This window comes from Aquarana catesbeiana, linkage group LG05 (genome assembly GCF_042186555.1).
Source record: "Aquarana catesbeiana isolate 2022-GZ linkage group LG05, ASM4218655v1, whole genome shotgun sequence".
NCBI lineage: Eukaryota > Metazoa > Chordata > Amphibia > Anura > Ranidae > Aquarana > Aquarana catesbeiana.
Window position 1 is genome coordinate 169,127,364 of NC_133328.1, and position 25,341 is coordinate 169,152,704.

Consider the following 25,341-nt stretch of genomic DNA (forward strand, 5'->3'; position numbering starts at 1 on the left):
TAGTTCTACTTTAAGGTTTTTTGGTGATTTTTATCACAGAATGAAAAAGATGAAAAATCCAAGATTTAACAGAGTAGGTGGTGATGGGAAATTTTCTAAAGGGGCAGCTGACTTCTGACGAAGGGGATTTCCCTCAGTTTGGACAGATTTCCTCTCACCTTCTCTTGTGTTTGTGTCTCCAAAAAGAAAAGAAAAAAAAAGTTTTGCCATTTTGATCACTATGCAACTACATTACTGTTTTAACAATATCATATCTAATTGTTCTACTTTTCAGACTTGCTGTTCCTAATGGGACTGACGTCTACTGTATGTATTGTATCGGAAATCATTAAAAAAGTTGAGCGGAGTCGAGAGGGGGTTCAGAAGCACAAAGGATCACCGTACTCTTTGTTTCTTGAAGTATGATGCATATTGCATTCCTTTTTTAACTGCATACGGGGAAATGGTGCTTCAATTCCAAGGTACTCCAATGGCTTGCAAGAAAGGAAACCTGCTGCAGCTTACTGTGTGGTCTTCACAGCTGACGAGAATGGACTTGTGTAAGGCACCAAGCTACAAGTGGAATTCGCAGGAACAGCAGCCCAACGGTTAAAGAACCATACAAGTATTGCAAGGACTTGTGATGTTTTGCAGAGATGAGTGATAAAGGAGGAACAATTATTCTGTGGTGTATGCCTTTTTTCTCTCTCCACCAAAACTTAGGTTTGAGGGTTTTTGTACAGTTAAACCGCTTACGTATGTAGTCAGAGATTTTTTTAATAAATATATATATGTACATAATGATATAATTATATTCCACTTTATGGGGTTTTATTACTAAAAGAAAATGTTTTCTAATGTCTTTGAAGCCGTTTAGTTGAAACGCACATCACGTGCCATGTTTCCTTTGACCATATTATTATTGTTCTGTATTTATTTTGAATATCACAGCTTCAGCCTTGTGTATATGTCGCTTGAGAGGACTATATGCACAGGTTGCTGCCACTGGACAGTATGTTTTGTTTTTTTTTGCTTGTTTTCAGTACTCTCAGACTTTAAAGGGCACCTTCACTTTGAACTGCAAAGCCAGGACGGGTAAATTGGCTAGTTTTAGTAGTTTAATGATTAAATTCTCCTGAAGAAATGCAAATTAATATATTATGCTATTTATTGTCTTTCAAACATATTAATTCACTTGGACTAATTTTAAAGAGAGGTATTTTCTTTTTTTACTTGATATCTGGCAACACTGCTAGAAAGAGTAATGCCCTGTACACACGGTCGGACATTGATCGGACATTCCGACAAAATCCATCGATTTTTTTTTTTTTCCGACGGATGTTGGCTCAAACTTGTCTTGCATACACACAAAGTTGTCGGAAAATCAGATCGTTCTGAACGCGGTGACGTGAAAACACGTATGTCGGGACCATAAACGGGGGCAGTAGCCAATAGCTTTCGTCTCTTAATTTATTCTGAGCATGCGTGGCACTTTGTGCGTCGGATTTGTGTACACACAATCGGAATTTAATCGATCGGATTTTGTTGTCGGAAAATTTTATAATCACAACTTGGGCCAAAGTTTAGCCCCCATATACAGCCTGAGCTAGGGGTCCATTGGGCCCCACAAGGACAGGCATAACATAGGACCTGCAGGTTAGCATAACTGCTAACATTTTTACACATTTTAAATTGGCAACAGAATCAAGATGTTTGAAATCAAAATTAAATAGCCTCATAGCAACACATTATAGCTGCTGTTTAGATTCTCCCTTTTATTATATAAATCGGCTGTTGAGCAACAGTTTGTATTTTAGACCCTAAAAGCTTGTTCTCGTTTGCGGCAGACCTTGCCACCCCTCTGAAATGCACTGTGTGGTTGACAGGCAGCTGAGAGGTGATGTGTCGCCTCTTCACCTCATGTTTTAATCCTACAAAAAAAGGCCGAACCACCGCTCCACTACTATGTGCGTTGCACACAATTGCAGAGAGGTTGTGGTGCTGCCCCATTAACATTAATGTTATGTGTTCAATGGGGATACTGCCTGCTAATTGTGACAGGGAGTTATAGCTCAACCATTTTCTTTTGCCCCTGGCCACACGTCTTTGAACCCCTGCTCAAATTCTTCTTTATATTAGTTTGGCTGCCTTGACTGGTGTTGCCACTTCCATCTGAGCACAGCTCTTTAGCTGAATTAATGATTTGTTTTAGCAGACAATTATAGCTATAGAAAAAAAGACAGAAACCTGTTTTATTATCTCAACCTTTAAACCCTGCTTAATTTGTTTTCTTGGAATTAATGCACACATTTTACTATTCAGTGCTGTGTATAAATATAATAACAGAATAGTGTGTTTTTATTAAAAGAGAAGTATAGGGAAATTTTTATTTTTTTTAAGAATTCTACTTGCCTAGGTGGATGCAGCATCTGGTCCCCTGCTGGCTCTACGGTTGAGAGCCAAGCGGTCAAATACCGCTGATCGCTCAGTTCTCACTGATCCCTGAGCAGAGAGCTGGTGACTGTCAGTCACCGCTGTCTGCTCTATGCTGTTTGTGGAATCACGGGTGACTGCAATAGGCCTTATTTATGCAGTTAATACGGCATTATCGGACACATACTGTATATCTTGTCTCTCAATATTTCAGTCTCTAAGGTGAAAGGAGCTGTTAATTGTATACTGCGATGCACGTTGGCATACATTGCTAAAATGACACAATTTTTTACTGAAATCAATGTGCTGCCAATGAGGTGACTGCCAATGTGTAGTTTAATAGCGTGGTACTAATGAGCTTTAATCACCAGTGTAGCCCTAGCATTAGGCTATCCATACACATAGATCTCTCCTCTTCAGCTTTGTAGGTGGGATATCCGTCAATTTGCCCATCAATGCCAAACAGCATCTCCATTGCCGGGTATATATATATTTTTTTTTTAAAAGAAAGCATAGCCGCATTTCTACATGGAGGCCTAAAAAACGTGAAGGGGTTGTTGCCAACCAGGACACAGTTGAGAAATGCTGCAAGTGAGAGCAGTTATCGCTGTTGAAGTATATGCACTTTACACATAGACAGTTAATTGGATGAAAGGCAGTACACTTAAGTCATGAGTGCAGCATTTATGTGTTAACTCTTCCCTTTTTATTCTGTCTACTGCCTCTCCTCGTTGCACTGGTCCTTACTCCTACGTGCATCTATTACTAAAGGTCCAAGAAGCAACAAAAGTTTGGAAAATTTACCAAATGTTCCAGAACTACTCTCGCAACTGAACTATTTAAGTCACTCATTCGCTGCCTGAAAAAAAAAAAAAAAAAAAAAGCAGCAGCAGCCTGTAAAAGAATATTAATAATTTTTACCTGTTGTGTGGTAGCAGATTACAATAGTCGCTCCCCTAACTGGTCCCCCTGTGCACAGTGCTCCTACCTGCCAGCTACAACATCACTACAGAACACATTAGTGAGGTAGGGGCAGCCTTGGGGGAACCACATCGCACAGAGGGGGACCAAGCCCTTGACACTCCTGAAAGTTATAGAACTATAGTTGGAACTGGTATCCAAAAGAGTAAAGTTTGGAATTGTCACCCACCAAACAGGTATATATATCTATATATAGATCTATCTATCTATATCTATAGATATATATATATATTTTTTTTAAACAGGCTGCTGCTAGTTTTATTTTTTTTTCCAGATAGGGACAGGGTCACTTTATTGTTTTACTGATACACTGCAATATTTCTTTAAGGTATTGTCATTAAGATTTGACCATTTTACATAGCTAATTGTATAATATTGCAGCTACCATGTACTTTATATTTGTCAATCATACTGTACACCCTTTTGGTTAATGTCTATAAAATCTCAATTGAAAAAAAAAAAAAACTTTCCTTTTTTTGTTAAGATACATTAATCTAAAACTATTTTTGAGATGTGCATAGTGTGTGTGTTCTGTTTATTACTATTTGCTGCATAGTTACAGTTACAGACCAGTGGCAAAGGAAAACATTAGAGAGAATACTTTGGTTTCATGGAAAAGTTTGAGCCAGATCTTGCAATAAGCTGCTCCTTTTGTATTTAGCTGTTTTATCTGAAGTTCAACCTTAAGCCTAGTATACACCATTTGTTTTTTTTTTTTTAGGGCCGAAACAACTAATCGATTATGAAATGAATCGATTACTATTTTCATAATCGATTAATCGGCCAGTAACATAATGGGGTTAAACTAAAATCAGACCTTTTTTATAGTACAAAAAGAGCAAATCGCTACTGTAAATATTACTTTCACAGTTCCACAGTAAAAAAAAAAATAACCCCTTACAGTAGAGATTATTTGCTCTTTTTGCACTATAAAGGGCTAATTTTATTTTTTTTAACCCCATTATGTTACTAAACGTCTTAGGCCTAGTTCACACCTATGTGTTTTTGGGTGCTTTTTGCAGAAACACTCTACAGTTCGTTCATGGTTTCCTATGGGACACGTTCACATCTATGCTTTTTTCAGCTGCTGCATATTTGGAAAGGGTCAAGGACTTTATTCAATGTATAACGGTGGGTTTTTTTGTCGGTTCAATATACTTCAAAGGAGAAGCTGCAGAAAAGCATGTAATGCGTTTTTGCAGCAATTTGTGTTTTTTAATCTGCCCAACAACAAATTGGCCAAAAAAAGCATTAAAAAAAATTGAAAAAAACACAAATCGCAGCAAAATCACGTGCGCAAAAATCAAAACGCACAGCAAAAAGCACTGCAGAAACAGATAAAAAGCAAACTGCATAGGTGTGTACCGAGCCTTACGCTGGCCACACAGATCAATTTTCAGATGAGAATATTCATACGAAAAATCTTTGTACATTCGCTGAATGAAAGAATGTTTTAAATTTTCACTTGTTTTATAACATTCTGTTTTAAAATGAAAACCACATACACTGTCTAAAAGTTCCCTTGACCAAGAAGTTTTCTATTATTTCTAAATGTTCCCGTCACTGTGGTTGAAAACGAACATCAATCTGACCCCACTAACGATTAGAAAATCGAACGAACGTTCTTAAAATGAAATTTTTTTTTTTGAAGGAAAAAATTGTTTTTGTATGGCTAGTGTATAATATATTACAGTTCTGTTTGAAAATTCAAAACCGTCTTTAACTTTTTGTTTCTTTAAATAAAAAAAATTGATCTCTGAGTCGATGCTATTTACCAGATTCAACCTCCTAATGGTATTTACAATATATCTTTTCAGTCTGTTATTCTCAGAGTGGAATAGAGATGATGCTCCCTAACCATATAGTTGGTTATTTATATTTACCATTGCATACAAATATTTTAGAATAAATTGCCTTTTTTTTAAACTTTACATATTAACTAAATTATAAACAGCACTTTTTTTAAGGTTATTAATCGAAACAATAATCAGCCAACTAATCGATTATGAACTGACCACTCCAGTCGAGGCCCTGTACCAACAATCTGATGTTGGTACCGCAATCTCCCCTGCTGTGTCGGTCGGCTGCTGGTTTTTCAGCCAAAGAGCTGGACTGTTATGTCGGACTGGCTGGAATACACACGGGCCGAATATCAGCCGGTTTTATTGAACTGGCCAGTGTCACCCAACATTCTACCCGTGTGTACTAGGCGTTAATTTGAGTGAGAGAGAACAGCTTAATTGGGCAACAATTACAGTAATTTCTGTTAAAATAATTGATCTGGTCTCCTTGATAAGTCAGTGCAAGATTTGCTCTTTTTCTTCTCCTACACTGAGCCCAGCATACAAATGCATGGTTGGATTGTGTGCTCAGGCAGCCTTTCACAACTGTAAAGTGTTGTGTTTTTTTTTTTTTTTTTTTTAGCTGTATCTCAGACTTTCATTCATGATTCGTTACCAGTGGGCCACTGACCTACAACAAATGTGCGGACAATTAAGTTTTGAACTTTTTACAATATCCTTGTTTTGGAACGGTAATGCCAGTTTCGTACAGGCTTCAGCTTATATAAGAGCAGTGTGTGAACAGCAAGCTTTTGCAAAGCTTTTGGCAAGCTTTGTTGCCGATTTTAAAGCGGCCTTTAGCTCCAGTTTGTAATAGTTAAACTCAGAACATAATGACTGCTGATTTCCACTTTAAACAAGCTTTAAGTAGTGCCGAAGCCTGCTAGCAGCTTGTGTAAAGTGACAATTAGCACTCCTATTAGGATCTAGGTATAATATTTACAAACAGAAGCAGAATGGTGCTTTAAAGACTAGAAAACTCCTTGAAGCTTGCTGAAATTTTTGCAAATGCTTGCTTAAATGTTCATAAAAGCTTGCTGTTCACACTGCCCTTTTGCAAGCTGAAGGCCATGTGAAACTAGCCTTACAGGTGCCTTTAATTATTCCTTACTGTCCCAAACTGCTTGCATTGGCTTCTGTGCATTACTGCTGTTTACACGGTTGTTAGGCCTTCCAGTTTAATTCACCAAGCAGTAACGACTAATATAGGTGGTGCTGAAAATACCAGTCATCATGGCAAATAAGAGAAAAGTGTCACCTTGTATCAAATATGCCTTTTCTGGCCAGTCCCCATGTCAGCATATCATGGGTCTCCTTAGAACCTCCTCACTAGTCTAGAAACTAACCCCCCCCCCTAAAAAAAAAAAAAAAAAAAAAGGAAGAATTATGTTATGTAAAAGATAACCAGTTTCTGTTTTTTGGCCTCCTTTATGTCAGCATGCCATGCCATGGGATGTAACTAGTAATAAAAAAAAAAGGGTGGGAAAAATCTAAATCACAAAATACATATCCACAAGAAATGTATTCAGAAGGGAGAGGTTCATTTTTAGAAATGCCAGTCTGAAAGAACCAAAAGCTCTGGCCGACGCATCCACCCAATAGTCCTTGATGAAAGTCAGGCTAGCTAGCCTTGCAGATTTCTTTCATTGAGCTTTTTGAAGAAGGTGGCCAGAAAGTTGGCATTCCCCATGTTGAGTGAACCTTCAACTCTTCAGGAGAGGAGAGCACCAAGGGAAGAGTATTCCATCTGGATAGTCTTTACCAGCCATAAAGCCATCACCTTCTTAGAACCCTTAGGAAGAACTAGTACATTTTCACTGAATGTAAGAATTATTTTCTGGACAGGTATACATACCATAACTGACGCCATATGCAACAGCTAACTTTTTCCCAACTGTGGAGCTTCTGGTGGCAAAGATGGAAGAATAGCTTCCCACTGTGGATGGAACAGAGACTGAGAAGATAACCAAGATACACATGCAGAACAGGAAGGCACAATCATCTGTTGTGCATGTCTCCTGCTGTTTTATTGTGTTGCTTCCAGTTTTAACAGCAGAACATGCTAGAAAGGTGTCGGGACTGAGAGGTTTTTTTTTTTTTTTAAACTGTAAATGGCCTTTCTGTTGCGTTTTCCAGGCCAATGTGATCCTGAGGTTATATTTCTTCCCCGTTACATCTACAGTGGGAAGCATTAGTACTTGCTGCCATCTGCCAGTAGAGTACATAGTGGCAATGACTGAATTAGTATGGCAATATCTGGGAATATGAAATAAATATTGGTGGTGCAATTAAATGAAAATTCCGGTACTGAAAATTCAGGATGCACTTGGCTGAGAACCGAAAATTGACAATTTTTTTTTTTTTTTAATAGTTTAATTCGGTGTTTTTGCGTTGAGGTCAAGTGGGAGGCACTAACGGCACCTTTTTTGCCTTTTTTTTTTTTTTTTTTCCCTATATAAAAACATTTTTTTTTTAATTTTGGCCAATAACTTTTGACAGCCACTATATCCGTGCATCCCTAATAAATATATATACTGTATAAAACCATTTCTGTAAGCTGTCCAATATATGATGATTTCCTGTTGCTTTGATTTATCAAAAAAAAAAACAATACTTCATATATAAAATTAGAACATTGAAATCCAGAGTCTACAGCCCTTACATGGAGCAGAAGTTTATGTCCTAATAAACAAGAGTCACATTTAGGCCCCTTTCACACATACAGACCATTCATGTTTTTCATCCATCTGTTGACAGATGCAAAATGGACATCAATGCTTTCCTATGGAAAAAGGGATGATCATTAATTTGCATTCGTTTTCATCCGCTTCCGTCAACATCCGTTTTTGGAACGGATGAAAGCCCTATTTTTAATCCGTCAAAAAAACGAAACAGACGAAAAACAGATGTTATGTCCATTATTAAACCCTCCCCCCTCTTTAAACACACTATAAATTAGCTAGTTGCTAAGGATGCGGTGGCCGTCCCCCTCCTTAACAACCAATGAGTCAGCTGACAGCTTAATGTAAAAAAAAAAAAAAATTGCCGCCCCCCCAAAAAATTGTGAAAAAACGGCGTGGGGTCCCACCAAGGTCCATACCAGGCCCTTCAGGTCTGGTATGGATTCTGAGGGAACTCCTTGTGGGCGTGGCCATCTGATGCCATCACAAGGGGCGGGCTCTCCGGGTGACTTCATTGGATGGCCACGCCCCATGGCTATAAAAGAGATGTCAGACAGCAGGGAACAACACAACAGAGGAAGACAGCCTCAGGAGAAGAGTGGCTTTTTTTTTTTAGCGGGTAACTGTCAGCGGGAGAAGACCGCTCAGAGCAATTTTTTTTAATAAAGTACTTGTCAAAAACTGGCTTTTGTAAAAAAAAAAAAAAAGTTATTGCTATTTGGTTTACGAAATGTACCCGGAACCCATTCACATGGGGGGGTGGGATCTGGGGGCCTCCTTTTTTGATGGGGCTTCCAGATTCCAATGAGCCCCCCGCCTGCAGACAACCACCAGCCAGAGTTGTCAGTAAGAGGCCCTTGTCCCCATCAACAAAGCACCCTCCACATTGAGGGCATGCAGCCTGGTATAGTTCAGGAGGGGGCGCTCGCTTGTCCCTTTCCTGACCTGCCGGGCTGCATGCTCAAATAAGGGTGTGGTATGGTTTTTGGGGGGGCTGCACACCTTTTTTTTTTTTTTTTTTTTTTTCTTTTTGATGTGTGTGTGTGTGTGTGGGGGGGGGGGGGTTTCCCTCCGAATCCATACTAGACCAGAGGGGCCTGAGGGGGGAACCCCATGCCATTTTTTTTTTCTTTTACATTCAGCTGTCAGCAGGGAACCCTGCTGACAGCTGATGACTCATCGGTTGTTAAGGACGCGGTGGCCGGCTTCCTGACTCCTCCTTAGCAACCAGCTATATACAGTGTTTGAAATTCAATTTGGTCACTTTTTTTTTTTTTTTTTTAACTGGATGAGAAACTGATAAGCACGGATGAATACCTCATCCGTTTTGACGTGACTGAACTGATGAAATGAACAGTCTATGTGTGAAAGGGGCCTAATATACAGTTTTCATTAGGAAGTACTCATATTTTTTTTTTTGGCAGATATAAAATATGATATATTTTAAGTGACAGCCTTGCATAATCTGTCCCCTTAAATTCAATTGGAGCATGGCTTTCAGAGCTGTGTGAGATGGAGCTATTCATTTTTTGGAGAAATAACACAAAAAGGTAATCCACTGGAATCGCTAAGCTGTAACAGTATCTAAAATGTTACAAACTGCACTATTAAAATCAGGTTAAGATAAATATTTCAGAAGGGTTTGTGGGCATTTGCTGTAGGCAGCTGAATGATTGACCAAACCAAAATGGTCTGAGCATTGATACAAAAAGCATATACAGTATATGAATGGTAGATGGGTGCTAGGAGGATATGACCATTTGCAACAACTAGATGTTGAATAGTACAGTAGGTAATAGAGGATGTGGCCACTTGAAACTGATACTGTACCTTTGCACCACTTTGCCCAAAGTGTCAATATTTTGTGTGGCCACCATTATTTTCCAGCACTGCCTTAACCCTCTTGGCATGGAGTTCACCAGAGCTTCACAGGTTGCCACTGGAATCCTCTTCCACTCCTCCATGACGACATCACGGAGCTGGTGGATGTTAGAAACCTTGCGCTCCTCCACCTTCCATTTGAGGATGCCCCACAGATGTTGAATAGGGTTTAGGTCTGCAGACATGCTTGGCCAGTCCATCACCTTTACCCTCAGCTTCTTTAGCAAGACAGTGGTCATCTTGGAGGTGTCTCCGAAGGGAGGGGATCATGCTCAGCTTTAGTATGTCACAGTACATGTTGGCATTCATGGTTCCCTCAATGAACTGTAGCCCCCAGTGCCAGCAGTACTCATGCAGCCCCAGACCATGACACTCCCACCACCATGCTTGACTGTAGGCAAGACACACTTGTCTTTGTACTCCTCACCTGGTTGCCGTCACACACGCTTGACACCATCTGAACTAAATAAGATTATCTTGATCTCATCAGACCACAGGACATGGTTCCAGTAATCCATGTCCTTACTCTGCTTGTCTTCAGCAAACTATTTGTGGGCTTTCTTGTTCATCATCTTTAGAAAAGGCTTCCTTCTGGGACGACAGCCATGCAGACCAATTTGATGCAGTGTACGACATATGGTCTGAGCACTGACAGGCTGACCCACCACCCCTTCAACCTCTGCAGCAAAGCTGGCAGCACTCATACCTCTATTTCCCAAAGACAACCTCTGGATATGACGCTGAGCATGTGCACTCAACTTCTTTGGTCGACCATGGCGAGGCCTGTTCTGAGTGGAACCTGTCCTGTTAAACCACTGTATGTCTTGGCCACCGTGCTGCAGCTCAGTTTCAGGGTCTTGGCAATCTTCTTATAGCCTAGGCCATCTTTATGTAGAGCAACGATTTTTTTTTTTCAGAGAGTTCTTTGCCATGAGGTGCCATGTTGAATGACCAGTATGAGAGAGCGATAACACCAAATTTAACACGCCTGCTCCCCATTCACACCTGAGACCTTGTAACACTAACGAGTCACATGACACGAGGGAGGGAAAATGGCTACTTGGGTCCAATTTGGACATTTTCACTTAGGGTTGTACTCACTGTTGTTGCCAGCGGTTTAGACATTAATGGCTGTGTGTTGAGCTATTTTGAGGGGACAGCAAATTTACACTGTTATACAAGCTGTACACTCACTACTTTACATTGTAGCAAAGTGTAATTTCCTCAGTGTTGTCGTATGACGAGATATAATAAAATATTTACAAAAATATGAGGGTGTACTCACTTTTATGAGATATTGTATGTTGGTGGGGTGTGTACATTTGTAACAATTAATACTCCACATAGATTATTGGTACAGAAGGTGAAAGAGGGTGTGAGAAAGACCACTGGGAACAATCTCAATACTCTACAAATGTCAATTGCCATGATGTGTTAGGCATGACAATTTGTAACAACTAATGCTCTATATGTATGAGCTATAAATTGCTAGAAAGTAAGAAAATGAAACAAGCAATGGCAGAAAAAGAGCAAATGTTTCATCAGGTTTGACTTGTTAGCTTGGCCCAAATGTTAAAGTAAACCTGGAATTCTACTTTAGGCAACAAGACATTGGGGTTGATTTAGTAAAGGCAAATAGACTGTGTACTTTGCAAAGTGCAGTTGCTCCAGAGCTTAGTAAATGAGGGGGAGCTCTGCTGACTTCCATCATCCAATCATGTACAAGCAAAAATGCTGTTCTTTAATTTTCCTTGCATGTGATTGGGTACTCTTTGTAAAGTGAAGCTTTACTGTATTTAATAAGCTCTCAAGCAACTGCACTTGCAAAAGTGTGCGGTCTATTTGCCTTTAGTAATGAATCAAACACAATGGGGGTTATTTATGAAAGGCAAATGCACTTTGCACTACAAGTGCAAAGTGCACTTGAAATTGCACTGAAAGTGCACTTGGAAGTGCAGTTGCTGTAAATCTGAGGGGTAGATCTGAAATGAGGGGAAGCTCTGCTGATTTTATTATCCAATCACGTGCAAGCTAAAATGCTGTTTTTTATTTTCCTTGCATGTCCCCCTCGGATCTGCAGCGACTGCACTTCCAAGTGCACTTTCAGTGTGCAATTTCAAGTGTACTTTGCACTTGTAGTGCAAAGTGGATTTGCCTTTAGTAAATAACCCCCATTATGTTTGATAAGATATATGTCCTGCCCTAGGGAGAAATTTAAGTTTAAATAAATGCAGTGGTTGCTCTTTTTTGGTGTTGTAGGGCAGCAGTAACAAATAAGGCTGGCAAAGCTAAAAAAACAAAAAAAAAAACAAAAAAAAAATGGTGAGGGGAAAATACTAAGGATCTGCTCCTTGGTCTATACTTGTCTCTTTGCTGTTTTATTGTATGACAATGTGCTGCATTACTTGTGTCTAACTGATCTTTTTCTTAGTAAACATTTTCTACTTGTAAAAAAATCTGCACCTTGCAGCAAAAGAAAATACTTTACACTGCAGATTTCCAATTTATTATGTCAAAGGTATCCAAGGAGCATCAGCTTGCAAATATACATATGTATCTGTTCTATTAGTATTAGGTTTGGTCTGTCCAAAAAACTGCAACCTTAACAAAGGGTACACTTTTAAACTGGAAGTATGGCTGCTTATAGAGTGTCTTAATTTTTATTAATGGGTTTGAGAGATCTTTTAAGGACCCATTCACATCACTCCATTTGCATTAATGTGCTTTGTTTGTGCAATAATGCATGTTGGGTTATGGCATTGTTTCTCAACTGCGGTGCTATGACTTCAGGACTCAGTTTGTCCTGGATCAGAACCTTGAGTTGCTTTGATGTGAGTGGACGAGCACCATAACAACCAATGATGCCCTGGGGCAGGAGTCATAGAATCAGTTGTTGCTATGGTGTGGCTGGCAAACCTGCCCACACAAGGGCAGCTCATGACGCTGATCCAGTGCAGGCAGAATGTAGGGCCCCCCCAGCATTTAGGAGTGGATGGAAGTACCCTCCTCCAGACCTGCTCCACCTCCCACCCTCTAGCTCATTGCTAGGGCTCCGATGTGAACAGGAGTCTCAGTGATTGGGAGACTCTGAGGTAATGAGGGGCTTCTGACATGAAGGGGGTACTCGGACGTGACGTTAATTTCATCAAAGCAGTTGTGTGCATAGTCCCAGGCACAGATTTTCCATCGATATGAAACCTTTCCGCTTTTTAGACTGGGGCAGTTTTGAATACTTTAAAGGGTGCCACAACAGAAAAAGGGTTGAAAAATGCCATGTCATCCCATTCAGGCAATTAACGAGTCTGACTAAATCAAAGCATAATGGAGCCGGCGCTTCTGGAGAAAAAGTCTTGATAGTGTTTATTCCAATATGATCATGTACAAAACAGTGAGGTCTAACGCATTTCGTCGGGAGCCTTGTTCACAGCAATTAACGAGTCTGAGCCTAGGTTCACACATGTGCAATGCGGAAACCAGTGTGATTACAACACCAGTTCCCACATCACATCTCCCCTACAGACAGTTCACACTGCCGGGTGTCAAAACATTGTTATTGACGCCCCCAGATCGGTGCACAGATCGCAGTGCAAACTGTGAACTTGCACAGGAATCGGATTGCATAGGTGAGAACCCCCATGCGATCCGATTTTAGTGCGAGGGAAGAAAAAGTCCCTGCGCTTTTTTTTTTTTTCTGCGAATCTAATGCCAGTTCAGCCGTACAACTTTATGACTGAAACTCGCATTGACATCGCATGTGAGCGGCTCCTGCGGTGCGGGTGCAAATCACATGCGATGTCTGAGATCATATATATGTGAACCTAGGCTCAATGTACCAAAAGGGTTTGTGCCCTATCTTAGGCTATGCAGCACACACATCAAATAGAGCATTTACATCTGTGCATTTTGGTATGCAGGTTTATTCACTTTTACTTTTTATGTGCTTTGGGGTACAATTCAAAATGGATGGTAACACAGACACATATACCGTGGATTGTATTAATGTTCACAAGGTTGTGTTGCAGTCATGCTCATCATTCACAATGCTTTACCATAATGAATTGCACCTGTGTACTGTGTCACAATGAATGTCCCTGTATTGCAAGCTCAATGTGTGCATTATGGTGTTCCTTGTCAGGAAAACCTAAATAGTTTTTCCTGAAGTCCGCTCTGAGGCCGTGTTCATACATCTGCGGCCGTGGGTTCGTGCCTGGGCTTCTGTGCATTCTTGTACAACGGTTCAGGTTAGAATCTTAGCCTGAATTCGCACCTGAACCGGACCCAAAGACGCACTGGACCCTTTTTCAATCCGGACCGTGACCCTCCTGGACATGCGTGAACCGGCTCCATTGAGGTCCAGTCACACTTGCCTGTCATGCAAATTGGATGCGGAGGAAAAGCCACATCCAGTTTGCATATGTGTGAACCCAGCCTAAAGGTCAGTTTTTTAAATGTGTATTTCTAACCCAAAAAGTGATCTAGAACAGTGTTTCTCAACCTTTTTTCAGCCAGGGTACCATTTAAAAGTATGCATAATTTTGAGGGACCCCAGTCTAAAATTCAAAAAACCGTAAATTGTATTTCTTAATGGGAAACCTGAGTCTGGAACAATGCACACAACCTCCATGATGAAATTAATTTCACATCATAACCCCCCCCTTTCACATCAGAGTACCCCATCACAGGGTGACCCCATAATATCAAAAGGTCCTCTCATCACATAAGAGTCCCCAAATCACACAGTCCTCTCATCACAAACCCTGATCCCAGGCAAACTGGGTCCCATGGTTGAGAGACACCGATGAAGAATAGTGGAATAAAGTAAAACAATAATTCTGTATTGCCTGGATGTAAGTAGAAAGTCTTAAAGTGATTGTAAATTCTCGTTTTTTTTCCTATAAAAATAACAAACATGTTATACTTACCTGCTCTGTTGCAGTGGATTTACACAGAGCAGCCCAGATCCTCCTCTTCTCGGTCCCTCTTCTGCGATCTGGCCCCTCCCTCCTGTTTATTGCACCCACAGCAGACAGCTTGCTATGGGGGCACCCGAGCTGAGTCACAGCTCCATGTATCCATTCAGACAGGGAGCCCCGGGCCTGCCCCCTCACTCCCCTGATTGGCTAGCTGACTTTGATTGACAGCAACAGGAGCCAATGGCCCCACTGCTGTGTCTCAGCCAATCAGGAAGGAGAATCTTGGTCGGCTGAGACACTCGTAGACAGAGAGGGACCTCAGGTAAGTGGTGGGGGGCCACGGCACACAGAAGGCTTTTTATCTTAATGTATAGAATGCATTAACAATAAAAAAACCTGCAAATAAGTGAAGTATGTGGCGCTAACTAAAGTGCAGAAATGAATCAATTGATTCATTTCTGCACTTTAGTTAGTGCCACATACTTCACTTATTCGTATATTTTATCTGTGTGGGAACATTTTTATATGTTGGCAGCTTCTCCCATCCTTTTATATCCTATTCTATACAGGTTGGTTTTGCACATTAGTTCCCCTATTTCTTTATAAAAAAAAAAAAACCTTCTGCTTTTACAACCACTTTAAAGTGGATGTAAACCCGAAATTTTTTTTTTTTTAATGTCATAATGTAGAGTATAAGATTTCCTATCATTTGAGCCCAGTCTTGCCACAAAGAGTTAATCCAGCTCTGAGCAAGCCTCTTTTATTGTTCAGTGAGATAAATCTTTGTCAAATCCTCCCCCTTGCTGTGAGTGACAGGTGATTTACATATCTCGTGCACTAGCCTAAGACATGCATTATTTTTTAATTCCCTACCCCACTCCTTTCTTCAGCAGCTCTGCAAGAATTGGCTGTTCCTCACCTCAGCATTATTGGGCATGCTGAAGTCATGTGGTGACTTTCCTGTCTTTTCACTGGATGTTAGAGATCATAGCAGAAGTTCAGTGTAAGAAATACACAGGAGAGTGTAGAGGTGGGCGGGGAGTCTACTGACATCACGACTCCATCCACCGAGCTCCAGACAACAGACCCACCCACAGAATCTGCAGTTTTTCGTGTCTCATAACAGACAGAGGGGAGACATTTGACAGGTAAAGATACATGCAGGAGGCATGTATATCCTTATAGATAACCCCTATGGCAGTAGTTTAGAAAGGATAACATTGGGTTTACATCCACTTTAAGTTCTGAAAAAAAAAATAGAATGTAAATTTCTACTGTATAGTTTCTAGAGCTTTCAATCAACCGTAGTGTAGCATGGGGGGGCTTTCATAAGACCTATCACAATATTAGTGCAGCGCTTATACATCATAGATAAAAAATCCCAAATCCCTAACAAAAAAGTCCATATAAACATCCATACAAAAGTCTTTATGTTGTGATTCTCCTCCTTTCTGTGCTTATTATCCAGTTAAAAGAAAAGTTCACCTTTGGGAACATGTTACATGTTCCACCTGTTTTTAGGGTGGAACAAGTAACATGTTCCTAATGCTGCAGCCGCTGCCTGCTACCCGTCTCCCCCCTGACAGCCGTATGGGGAGAAGTTCCCTGTACTAGCTGTCACTTTTTAAAATCAGCGCAGCCGTGCGGGGCTCCGCTTGTAGTTCATTGACTTCTTCCCGTCAGTGTATCTGCCTGTTGGCACGGGTTGTACGGCACACAGATATACTGACAGATCTGAAGGAGACCTGCATGGCACCAGCAATCTGCTGATCGCTGGTGCAAAGCTTTACAGGCTCCAAAAGAGAAAAATAATAAATGCACATTTTTTTTACCTGCAAAAAAAATGTGCATTTATTATTTTTCCAAAAGGTGAACTTATGCTTTAGGTTGTGCTCTCACCTGATTTGTTTGACCCTGCTTTACATACCTCCAAAAGCCTGACTAGAATATTCCCAGGACGTTGTTAGGAAGTGGGGCCTAGTCGTTCCTGCTCACCTCCATCACAGGAGTGAGCTCTCAAACGCTGAGCTCAGTACTACTCTTATCAGGGGGAGAAAGAGTATGTGCCAGGGTTTGTATCAAAGAAAAAGCTCCCTCCTCTGATCATGGAGGTGAACAGTAACGACTTTGCTTGGCAACGTCCTGGGAGTATTCTAGTCCAGCTTTGGGAGGTATGTAAATGGCCTACAGCTATAGCAAGGGCAGCACAGTTTTTGATCTACAAACACCCCTTGTCTGCATAGGCAGTTTTTTTGGTAAAGATGAATTAACCCTTTAAATCAGAATATATTTAAAAGCAGCCAAAACAGAAAAGGGTTGCCAGATTGATCACAGAGTATGAAAGTGATCTACTGTGCTGGTGTCAGAGGCTAGGAGTTCCTCCATGTTCATTATGTCATCTATAATACTACAACGAAAGTCGCAATAGATATAATAAAACTTACAAGCTGTAGTGCATAAGCTGTCATGAAACAAATCTGACAATTTTAAGACATAATATTATAAGGAAAGCTTTTATTTACAGTTATTGGCAGTAAAATACATCTACAGTGGAACCTTGGATTACGAGCATAATCCGTTCCAGGAGAATGCTTGTAATCCAAAGCACTCGCATATCAAAGCGAGTTTCCCAACAGAAGTCAATGGAAACGAAGATAGTTTGTTCCTCATTGACTTCTATTACATGCTATACCGCATGTGGCCAGAGGTGGGGGGGCGCTGGAGAGCCTGGGAAATACTCAGGGACAGGGGACAGCTCGGCTGAACTCGGAAAGCCTCGGAAACACTTGGGAATGGAGTATTTCCAAGTGTTTCCGAGTATTTCCGAACGGCTCCGAACCATTCCAAGTGTCCCCGGTGCCCCCGCACCTCTGGCCAAAATGCGGTACCGCACACCCCATTAGCTTGAATTCTGCTCGTTTTGCGTGATAACACTCGCAAACTGAGTCAGAATTATAAAAAAAAAAGTTGCTCTTCTTTCAAAACACTCGTTATCCACGTTACTCGTAAACCAAGGTTCCACTGTATAGGTAACAGAAGGTATGTGTAAAACAGATTTTTTTAGAATATACAGTTAGGTCCATATATATTGGCACAATTTTCATTCTTTTGGCTCTGTATGCACCAGAATAAAATTAAAATGAAAAAATCCAAATGAATTTGAAGTGCAGACTTTCAACTTTAATTCAAAGGGTTGAACATGAATATCAAGTATAAATTTTAGGAACTGGAACCATTTCTATACACAGTCCCCCCATTTTCAGGGGCTCAAATGTAATTAGACAAATGAATATAATCATAAATAAAATGTTAATTTTTAATATTTTATTGAGAATCCTTTACTGATAATGACTGCCTGAAGGCTGGAGCCCATGGACATTACCAAAGACTGGGTTTCCTCCTTTCTGATGCTTTGCCAGGCTCTAACTGCAGCTGTCTTTAGTGGCTCTTTGTTTGTGGGTCTTTCTGCCTTTAGTTTTGCCTTCAGCAAGTGAAATGCATGCTCAATTGGGTTGAGATAAGGCCACTGACTCAGCCATTGCAGAATATTCCACTTCTTTTCCTTCAAAAGCTCCTGATTTGCTTTTGCAGTGCATTTTCGATCATTGTCCATCTGTACTGTGAAGTGCCATCCAATCAACTTTGTTGCATTTGGCTGACAGTTTATCTCTAAACACTGCAGAATTCATTCGGCTGCTTCTGTCTTCTGTCACATCATCAATAAACACCAATCACCCAGTGCCACTGGAAGCCATGAATGCCCATGCCATCATACTGCCTCCACCATGTTTTACAGATGAAGTTGTGTGCTGTGGATCATGCGCTGTTCCAAGCCTTCTCCACACCTTTTTCTTCCCGTCATTCTGGTACAGATTAATTTTAGTTTCATCCATCCAAAGAATGCTTTTCCAGAACTGGTCTGGCTTTTTTAGATGTTTTTTTTTTTTTGGCAAAGTCTAATCTGGCTTTTCTATTCTTCAGGCTTATGAATGGTTTGCACCTTGTGGTAAACCCTCTGAATTTGCTCTCGTGAAGTCTTCTATTGATTGTAGACTTTGACAATGATATGCCCACCTCCTGGAGAGTGTCCTTCACTTGTCTGGATGTTGTGACTGGGTTTTTCTTTACCATAGAGAGGATCCTGCAATCATCCACCACTGTTGTCTTCCATGGACGTCCAGGCCTTTTTATGTTGCTGAGCTCACCAGTGCGTTCTTTCCTCAGACTGTACCAAACTGTTGATTTTGCCACTCCTAATGTTGCTGCTATCTCTCTGATGGATTTGTTTCATTTTTTAAGCCTTACAATGGCCTGTTTCACTTGCATGGACAGCTCCTGGAATAGATTGGAAAAGATTTCAAATGCAAATACCACACTTAGAACCAACTCCAGACCTTTTACCTGCTTAACTGATGAAGAAATAACGAAGGAGTAGCACACACCTAGCCATGAAACGGCTTTTGATTCAAATGTCCAATTACTTTTGTTCCCTTGCAAAAAAAAAGGGGGGGGGGGGGGGGGGCTATACTTAAAAAGCTATATTTCCTAAAACCTTACTCTGATTTGGATGTACATACCCTCAGATTAAACCTGAGAGTGTGTACTTTCAGCCCATATCTATTATATAACTATAGCTTGAATATGTTTTGGTAAATACCTGAAAAAAAAAAAACAAATTGTTCCTGTGTCCAAAAATATATAGACCTAACTGTATATCCCCCCCCCCCCCCAACACTTTATTTCAAAACCACACACGGTAAGTACAGAAGCCACAGTTATGGCAATGCTAAACTGAAACATGTTCAATAAAAGTTCAACACAGGACCAGTCACTCCGCCAATGCTCAGGGCCTGAGGTCACATTAGCATAAATTAGGTAATAGGATGTACTTCAACAGCTCTGTGTACTCCTCAGAGTAAACAAATTAATGCCAGTAGAACCATTTTTAAGGAATTTCTCCCCAGCCACCAGGTTCTCCATCTCATCGATTTCAGCAACTTTTCTCAATCAGATGGCCATAGTTGGTGGCAGTCTGTTTCCAAAAATGCGGGATACAGCTCTTTGCTGCTGTAAGTAGGAGAGGTAGAATAGATTGCCTGTAGACCTTGCTCGAGAAGCAATGGTGTTGCAGAAGGAAGAATGCAGGGTCCTTCAGTAGCTTGCGGTCTGTGAATTTTTGGGTTAAGCGGTGAACCTCTGTCCAATACGAATGGAGAAGACAGCAGGACCAGAAAATCTGCAGAAGAAATATATGGATTTCTCTACACACCTCTAACAAAGGTCCGAGCATTGCGGGAACACCCTATGGATCCTGTTTAGGGCAGAGATGTCAAACTGGTGGCCCTCCAGCAGTTGTGGAACCACAAGGCCCATCATGCCCCTGCCTGTGGAAGTCATGCTTGTAACTGTCAGCCTTGCAATGCCTCATGGGACTTGTAGTTTCGCAACAGCTGGAGGGCTGCCAGTTTGACACTTGTATTTTAATAAAATACTGAACTATGTCATAGGATCTGTATAAATATATTTTATACAAGCTTTGATACGATTGCTATTAAACTTGATTAAAATCTCCTCATCATTGCCATTTAAAAACAGGCAGCTGCCATACAGGACGTTATAAAACTGGCCTAAACTGCACAATACAAATATTACATAATTATCCTATATACTGCACAATAATCCTGTTTTTAAAATTCTCCAGTGCATTACATTGGAGGAAACGCACACTTTGCAGCAATACAAGAATATGATGTCACATTGACTTTTGGCACCTTAGAGGAGCACAAGGATACATATTCTCAAGCTGACTTTATATATCAGGTTTTACATGAATGGAATCCAACATGTTATATCACATAATTTCTTTTTTTTAATTTGTTTAAAAATGTTCTCCATTTTTAGAACAGTTCCATAAAATGTACATTGTAAAATGACCAGTTACACCCTCTGGTAGCGATGTTTCTGGAAAGTCTTCCAGGACGTCACCCTGAGAGATGACTGGTCCCACCTGACAGGAAACACAATCAAGAAAGAGGTCAAAAACCCCCGCCCCTCCCTGTGCTCCTCAGTTGTGAAAAGTATTGACCCACACCAGTGCACGAGAGTAATGCCCCGTACACACGGTCGGATTTTCCGACGGAAAATGTGTGATAGGACCTTGTTGTCGGAAATTCCGACCGTGTGTAGGCTCCATCACACATTTTCCATCGGATTTTCCGACACACAAAGTTTGAGAGCAGGATATAAAATTTTCCAACAACAAAATCCGTTGTCGGAAATTCCGATCGTGTGTACACAAATCCCACGGACAAAGTGCCACGCATGCTCAGAATAAATAAAGAGATGAAATCTATTGGCCACTGCCCCATTTATAGTCCCGAAGTACGTGTTTTACGTCATTGCGTTTAGAACGATCGGATTTTCCGACAACTTTGTGTGACCGTGTGTATGCAAGACAAGTTTGAGCCAACATCCGTCAGAAAAAATCCTAGGATTTTGTTGTCGGAATGTCCGAACAAAGTCCGACCGTGTGTACGGGGCATAAAAATACCTCAAATGTTCATACAACACCAATAGACCAAAACGGATGGGAAGTAGGCCTGCCGTCCGTTGAAGACTTCCCTGAAACACCGTAACAGGTAAGTGTAACTGGTCATTTTCTCAAGTCGCCTTCCAGCATGGCACCGTGAGAGAAGAGCAAGTAGCTCAGGCTTACCTTAGGGCAGGACAAAAGCCTGTAGGGCTTTTCTACCGAATGCCAGATCCTGAGGTGACAGCAGCTCCACCTTGTAGTGCCTCAGAAAAGTGTCCTGGCTTGCCCACGTTGCTGCTCTACCGATGCTCCGGCCCTTTCTGCCCAAGAGGTCATCAGAGACCATGTAGAGTGTGCCTTAAGGTTAGCGGGGACTGCTTTACCCGCCTGTTCATAGGCTACGGCAATGGTCTGCCTAACCCATCTTGCTATGGTTGTTTTTGAAGCCTGCTCACCTCTTTTCTGGCTGCTAAAACTAACAGGTGATTGGACTTTCTAAATTCCTTCACTGTCTAAATAATGTAACAAACACTGTCTGACATCTAATAACTGGAAAGATCTTTCCTTCTCGTTCTGAGGGTTGACATAAAAGGAAGAAAGGACAGTCTCCTGTGACCACATAAGGCCACCTTTGGAAGGTACAGGGGATCCTGTCTAAGAACCCTGTCCTCAAATAATAAGAAAAAGGGCTCTTTGATTGACAGAGCCTGCAGGTCGCCTACCCTTCTGGCCAATGTAATGGCCAGAAGAAAGGCTGTCTTAAGGGAAAGTAACTTAAACGAGACTTGAGCCAACGGCTCGAATGGTGCCCTAGTTAGGGCCTCCACAACTAGGCTCAAATCCCACAGTGGAAATGTACTCATTTGCACCGGGGACATCCTCACTGTAGCTGACATAAATCTTTTAATGAGGGGCTCCGGAGCCAGTCTCCTGTCCAAGAAGCTGGATAGGGCTGCTTAATCTCCTGTGACCTGCCATTAGTACCATCTTCCCCTATCTGCTGTACCCTGTAAGGGTTGGGGCCCATCCCCCTCCCAATTGCCCCTGCCAGCTGGGTAGACTCACCCCCTATGGTCTCCTGCATTGCTGTGGCCGTTGCGGGACCCTCCTCTTGCTCCATAGCCAGAGCACCTGCAGGCCTTGTGCCTGACGCGGGAGAAGAGCAGGGTGTGGACGCCTGCTCCGCCACCAGTCCGACCTCTGCTACCAAGTGTAAGACGCCATTTTCTTGAAGCCTCAATGACCCGGAAGCACCCCGCTCTCATGAGGCGGCGACGTCACATCCGTCGTAAGGGGGAAGCCACATCATTTCACCGCCCCTCTGCTGTTACAATGGCGCTCACCTTTTCTCCTCCAGCAAGCTCCATCCACACCAGCCCACTGCGCGACCCTGGGAAGCCTCAGGAGTTGGGCCTACAGGAGATCCGACTGCCAGCCTCCTGCTCACTGAAAACCTCATCAGGTGAGGTAGGAGCAGGAAAAAATGGTCCCTGAAGTTTTGGGTACACCACTGAGCCCATGGTCCTTCAGTCCTCAGGGGGGCTCTTCCAAACCTCTGCTGCCCCCCCCCCCCGAGATGGTGGAGAAACCCCATCCCCCCCCAGGAAGGGCAAGCCCCACCAGACCCAGAGGCTTCCCAAGCCTGCAGTTCCGGCTCTCCAGCCCTCGGCTATGGGTCTAGAAAAAATAAACTGTTTCGCTGTGGGGAAACGCAATCAAAAACTGAGGAGCACAGGGAGGGGCGGGGGTTTTTGACCTTTTTTTTATTGTGTTTCTTGTCAGGTGGGACCATCATCTTTCAGGGTGCCGCCCTGGAAGACGACTTGAGAAATAAAAATAAACTCTTTTTTGAACTTTTTATACTTGGCAGTATAGTATTTGTATGTCTTGCATATTTATTTTTTAAAGGATAAGTTCACCTTTTCCAAGATGTACACCTGTATTCAGGGTGTAACCTGTAACATATAGGTGCTGCAGTACTGCTTGTGTAGCAATTGTTTATGCTGTACTACTTTTTGTTTTGTTTTTGCTATATTTTTCCTGCTAAAGTGGGAAATGCCTTTAAATGCCTGCAATGTGCAGGACCACCCAGAATTGTTTTTTTATCTACAAAAGTGGAGTAACTGTTTAGGTAAGTAAGCAACTAATTAGGTACAAGGTGTATCAACCTATATAAGCCATTTAAAATGCCCTTTACTGAACCCACAACCACACAAGTTGGATTTTGACTGATTGTTTGGGCTGCTGGACTTTGTACTTGTATTCCTAAGCAATTTAATCGGAAAAGTCTGTAAGAGACTCAAAGGTCCAAAAAAAAAAAATTGCTGTGTGAATGACTCAGCATTGACACATCCAGCATGAATAATCCCCATTTTGTGTCTAATTTGTGTTTTTCCTAATTGTCAGGATCCTCTAGTAGCCATAATGTAGTATTTTCCTGAAAAAAAAACACAATTAGGAATTACTGCATTCTATCCACTAGCTGTAGCTGACAAATATAGGAAAAACACATATTAGACACATTACAGGGATTATTCATGATGTCTCTCTGAATGTTGAGACTTTTATACAGTGTATGGTGAAGTCCCCATGGTGTATGAACGCTCAACCTTTGGTCTACCAAGCATAGTGAACAGCAGCAGGGTAGATTGCCTTTAGTTGCTATCTTACTCCTGAGAAAATTTCCAACCTTTACCGGTGTTTGCATGCTATGATATGTCCACTGCCCTGAGTAATTGCAATTTGGTTCATTTTTAGGTCAAATTGCACTAGTAGATCAGTCTTCTAGGTACAGAGCAGCAAATCTGTTGCTTATGTTACTCTGTGGTGGATTCTCTGTCTTGTTTGGCATATTTGCTGATGTTTTGCCTGATTTAGAATTTTTCTTAGATTTTTTGGATGCCGATTTAGATCTACTCTGGAAACAATCTTGTGGTACAGCAGACATTACAGCACCAAAACAGTCCCGATATAAAATCTCTAAGGGTGGACATGGCTTGAAAATGTCTTCTGCGATGGACAATGTCTTCAGCTTCTGCACCAAACAATACACAAGAGAACCGTTGTACAATCTAGACAATGGGAGACAAAGACAGACATTTATAAAACATTTCTGGGTGTAACAGTTTAGTAGCAGAGAACAATAAAAACTAGACAGACTATAACTATGAAACATGCTGGCTGTAGACACTTTAACTTACATTGACAAACCCAAGAGTTTCATATTGTATGCAATTCTTGTTGCTAATGATGATTATGATGACAAAGACAACTGTACCCTATCTCCTTTTTAGGTCATTTGAATGGAGAGCTTCAAGAAGCATTGTGATGCCATTTCAGAACACATAGTAAAAACCCCTGATGAAGACACGTGATCCCTGTGTCGAACACGCGTAGGGGAGGGGCCGGGATGGAGCTGACAGCACGGAGGTGTATTGAGACGAGCATACCATACTACACGCCATATCGGCGGTCTTTTAACATTCGAAAGCCTGGAATAGAATGGTGCACTTACGCACCTGTGCAATGTGAGTACCCCGTTGTGGGGAGTGTGTTTTTTAAATAAATCCTTGCGTTATTACACTATGGAGTTTTTCTTATTTATGGTTTGTAGCGGTACTGACTGAACCAGCTGGAGATCGGCACCTGCACTTCATTATAGAGCCCAGGGGTGGCTCCAAAGTGTGTTTTGACATAGTTTAGATACTGTGTCACACGCTCTGAGGTGAGCGCATAGGCTTTTGGGGGGTCACTGGAGTGCACCGAAGCATGGTTTTGCAGTTACACACATGCTGGATGACACCATTTATGGACACTGTGTTATAAATTTGATATTTTACATCCATCACTTATGAACTTTCATTTATTAATTTTTTTTGGAAATATTGTGCACTTTTGCAGTATATGTGTGCACTTTTGCAGTATATGTATGCACTTTGGTTCCAGCGTTATTATCTATGCACGCTGCACTTTAATAATTAGTTTTTCATCACGGATTGTCACTTATGAATTATTGTTCAGTATTTATTAATATTTATTTTTGTATTTGTCACTTATAGATTTATATTTGAATTATACACTTTGGATACATATTTATTTTA

General features: G+C 41.3%; 2 protein-coding genes across 2 annotated transcripts in view; one reads left to right on the forward strand and one right to left on the reverse strand.

The window, feature by feature from the left end:
* ATP2C1 (ATPase secretory pathway Ca2+ transporting 1) overlaps positions 1-5,153 on the forward strand; it is a 163,406-nt gene extending 158,253 nt beyond the window's left edge. Inside the window, 1 exon segment of the mRNA XM_073632757.1 lies at positions 275-5,153. Coding sequence (XP_073488858.1) covers positions 275-405 — 131 coding nt within the window. The 3' untranslated portion in view covers positions 406-5,153.
* A 12,050-nt stretch (positions 5,154-17,203) lies between these two features.
* ASTE1 (asteroid homolog 1) overlaps positions 17,204-25,341 on the reverse strand; it is a 37,607-nt gene continuing 29,469 nt past the window's right edge. The window contains exon 6 of the mRNA XM_073630336.1: positions 17,204-24,312. Coding sequence (XP_073486437.1) covers positions 24,018-24,312 — 295 coding nt within the window. The 3' untranslated portion in view covers positions 17,204-24,017. The remainder of the gene's footprint in view (positions 24,313-25,341) is intronic.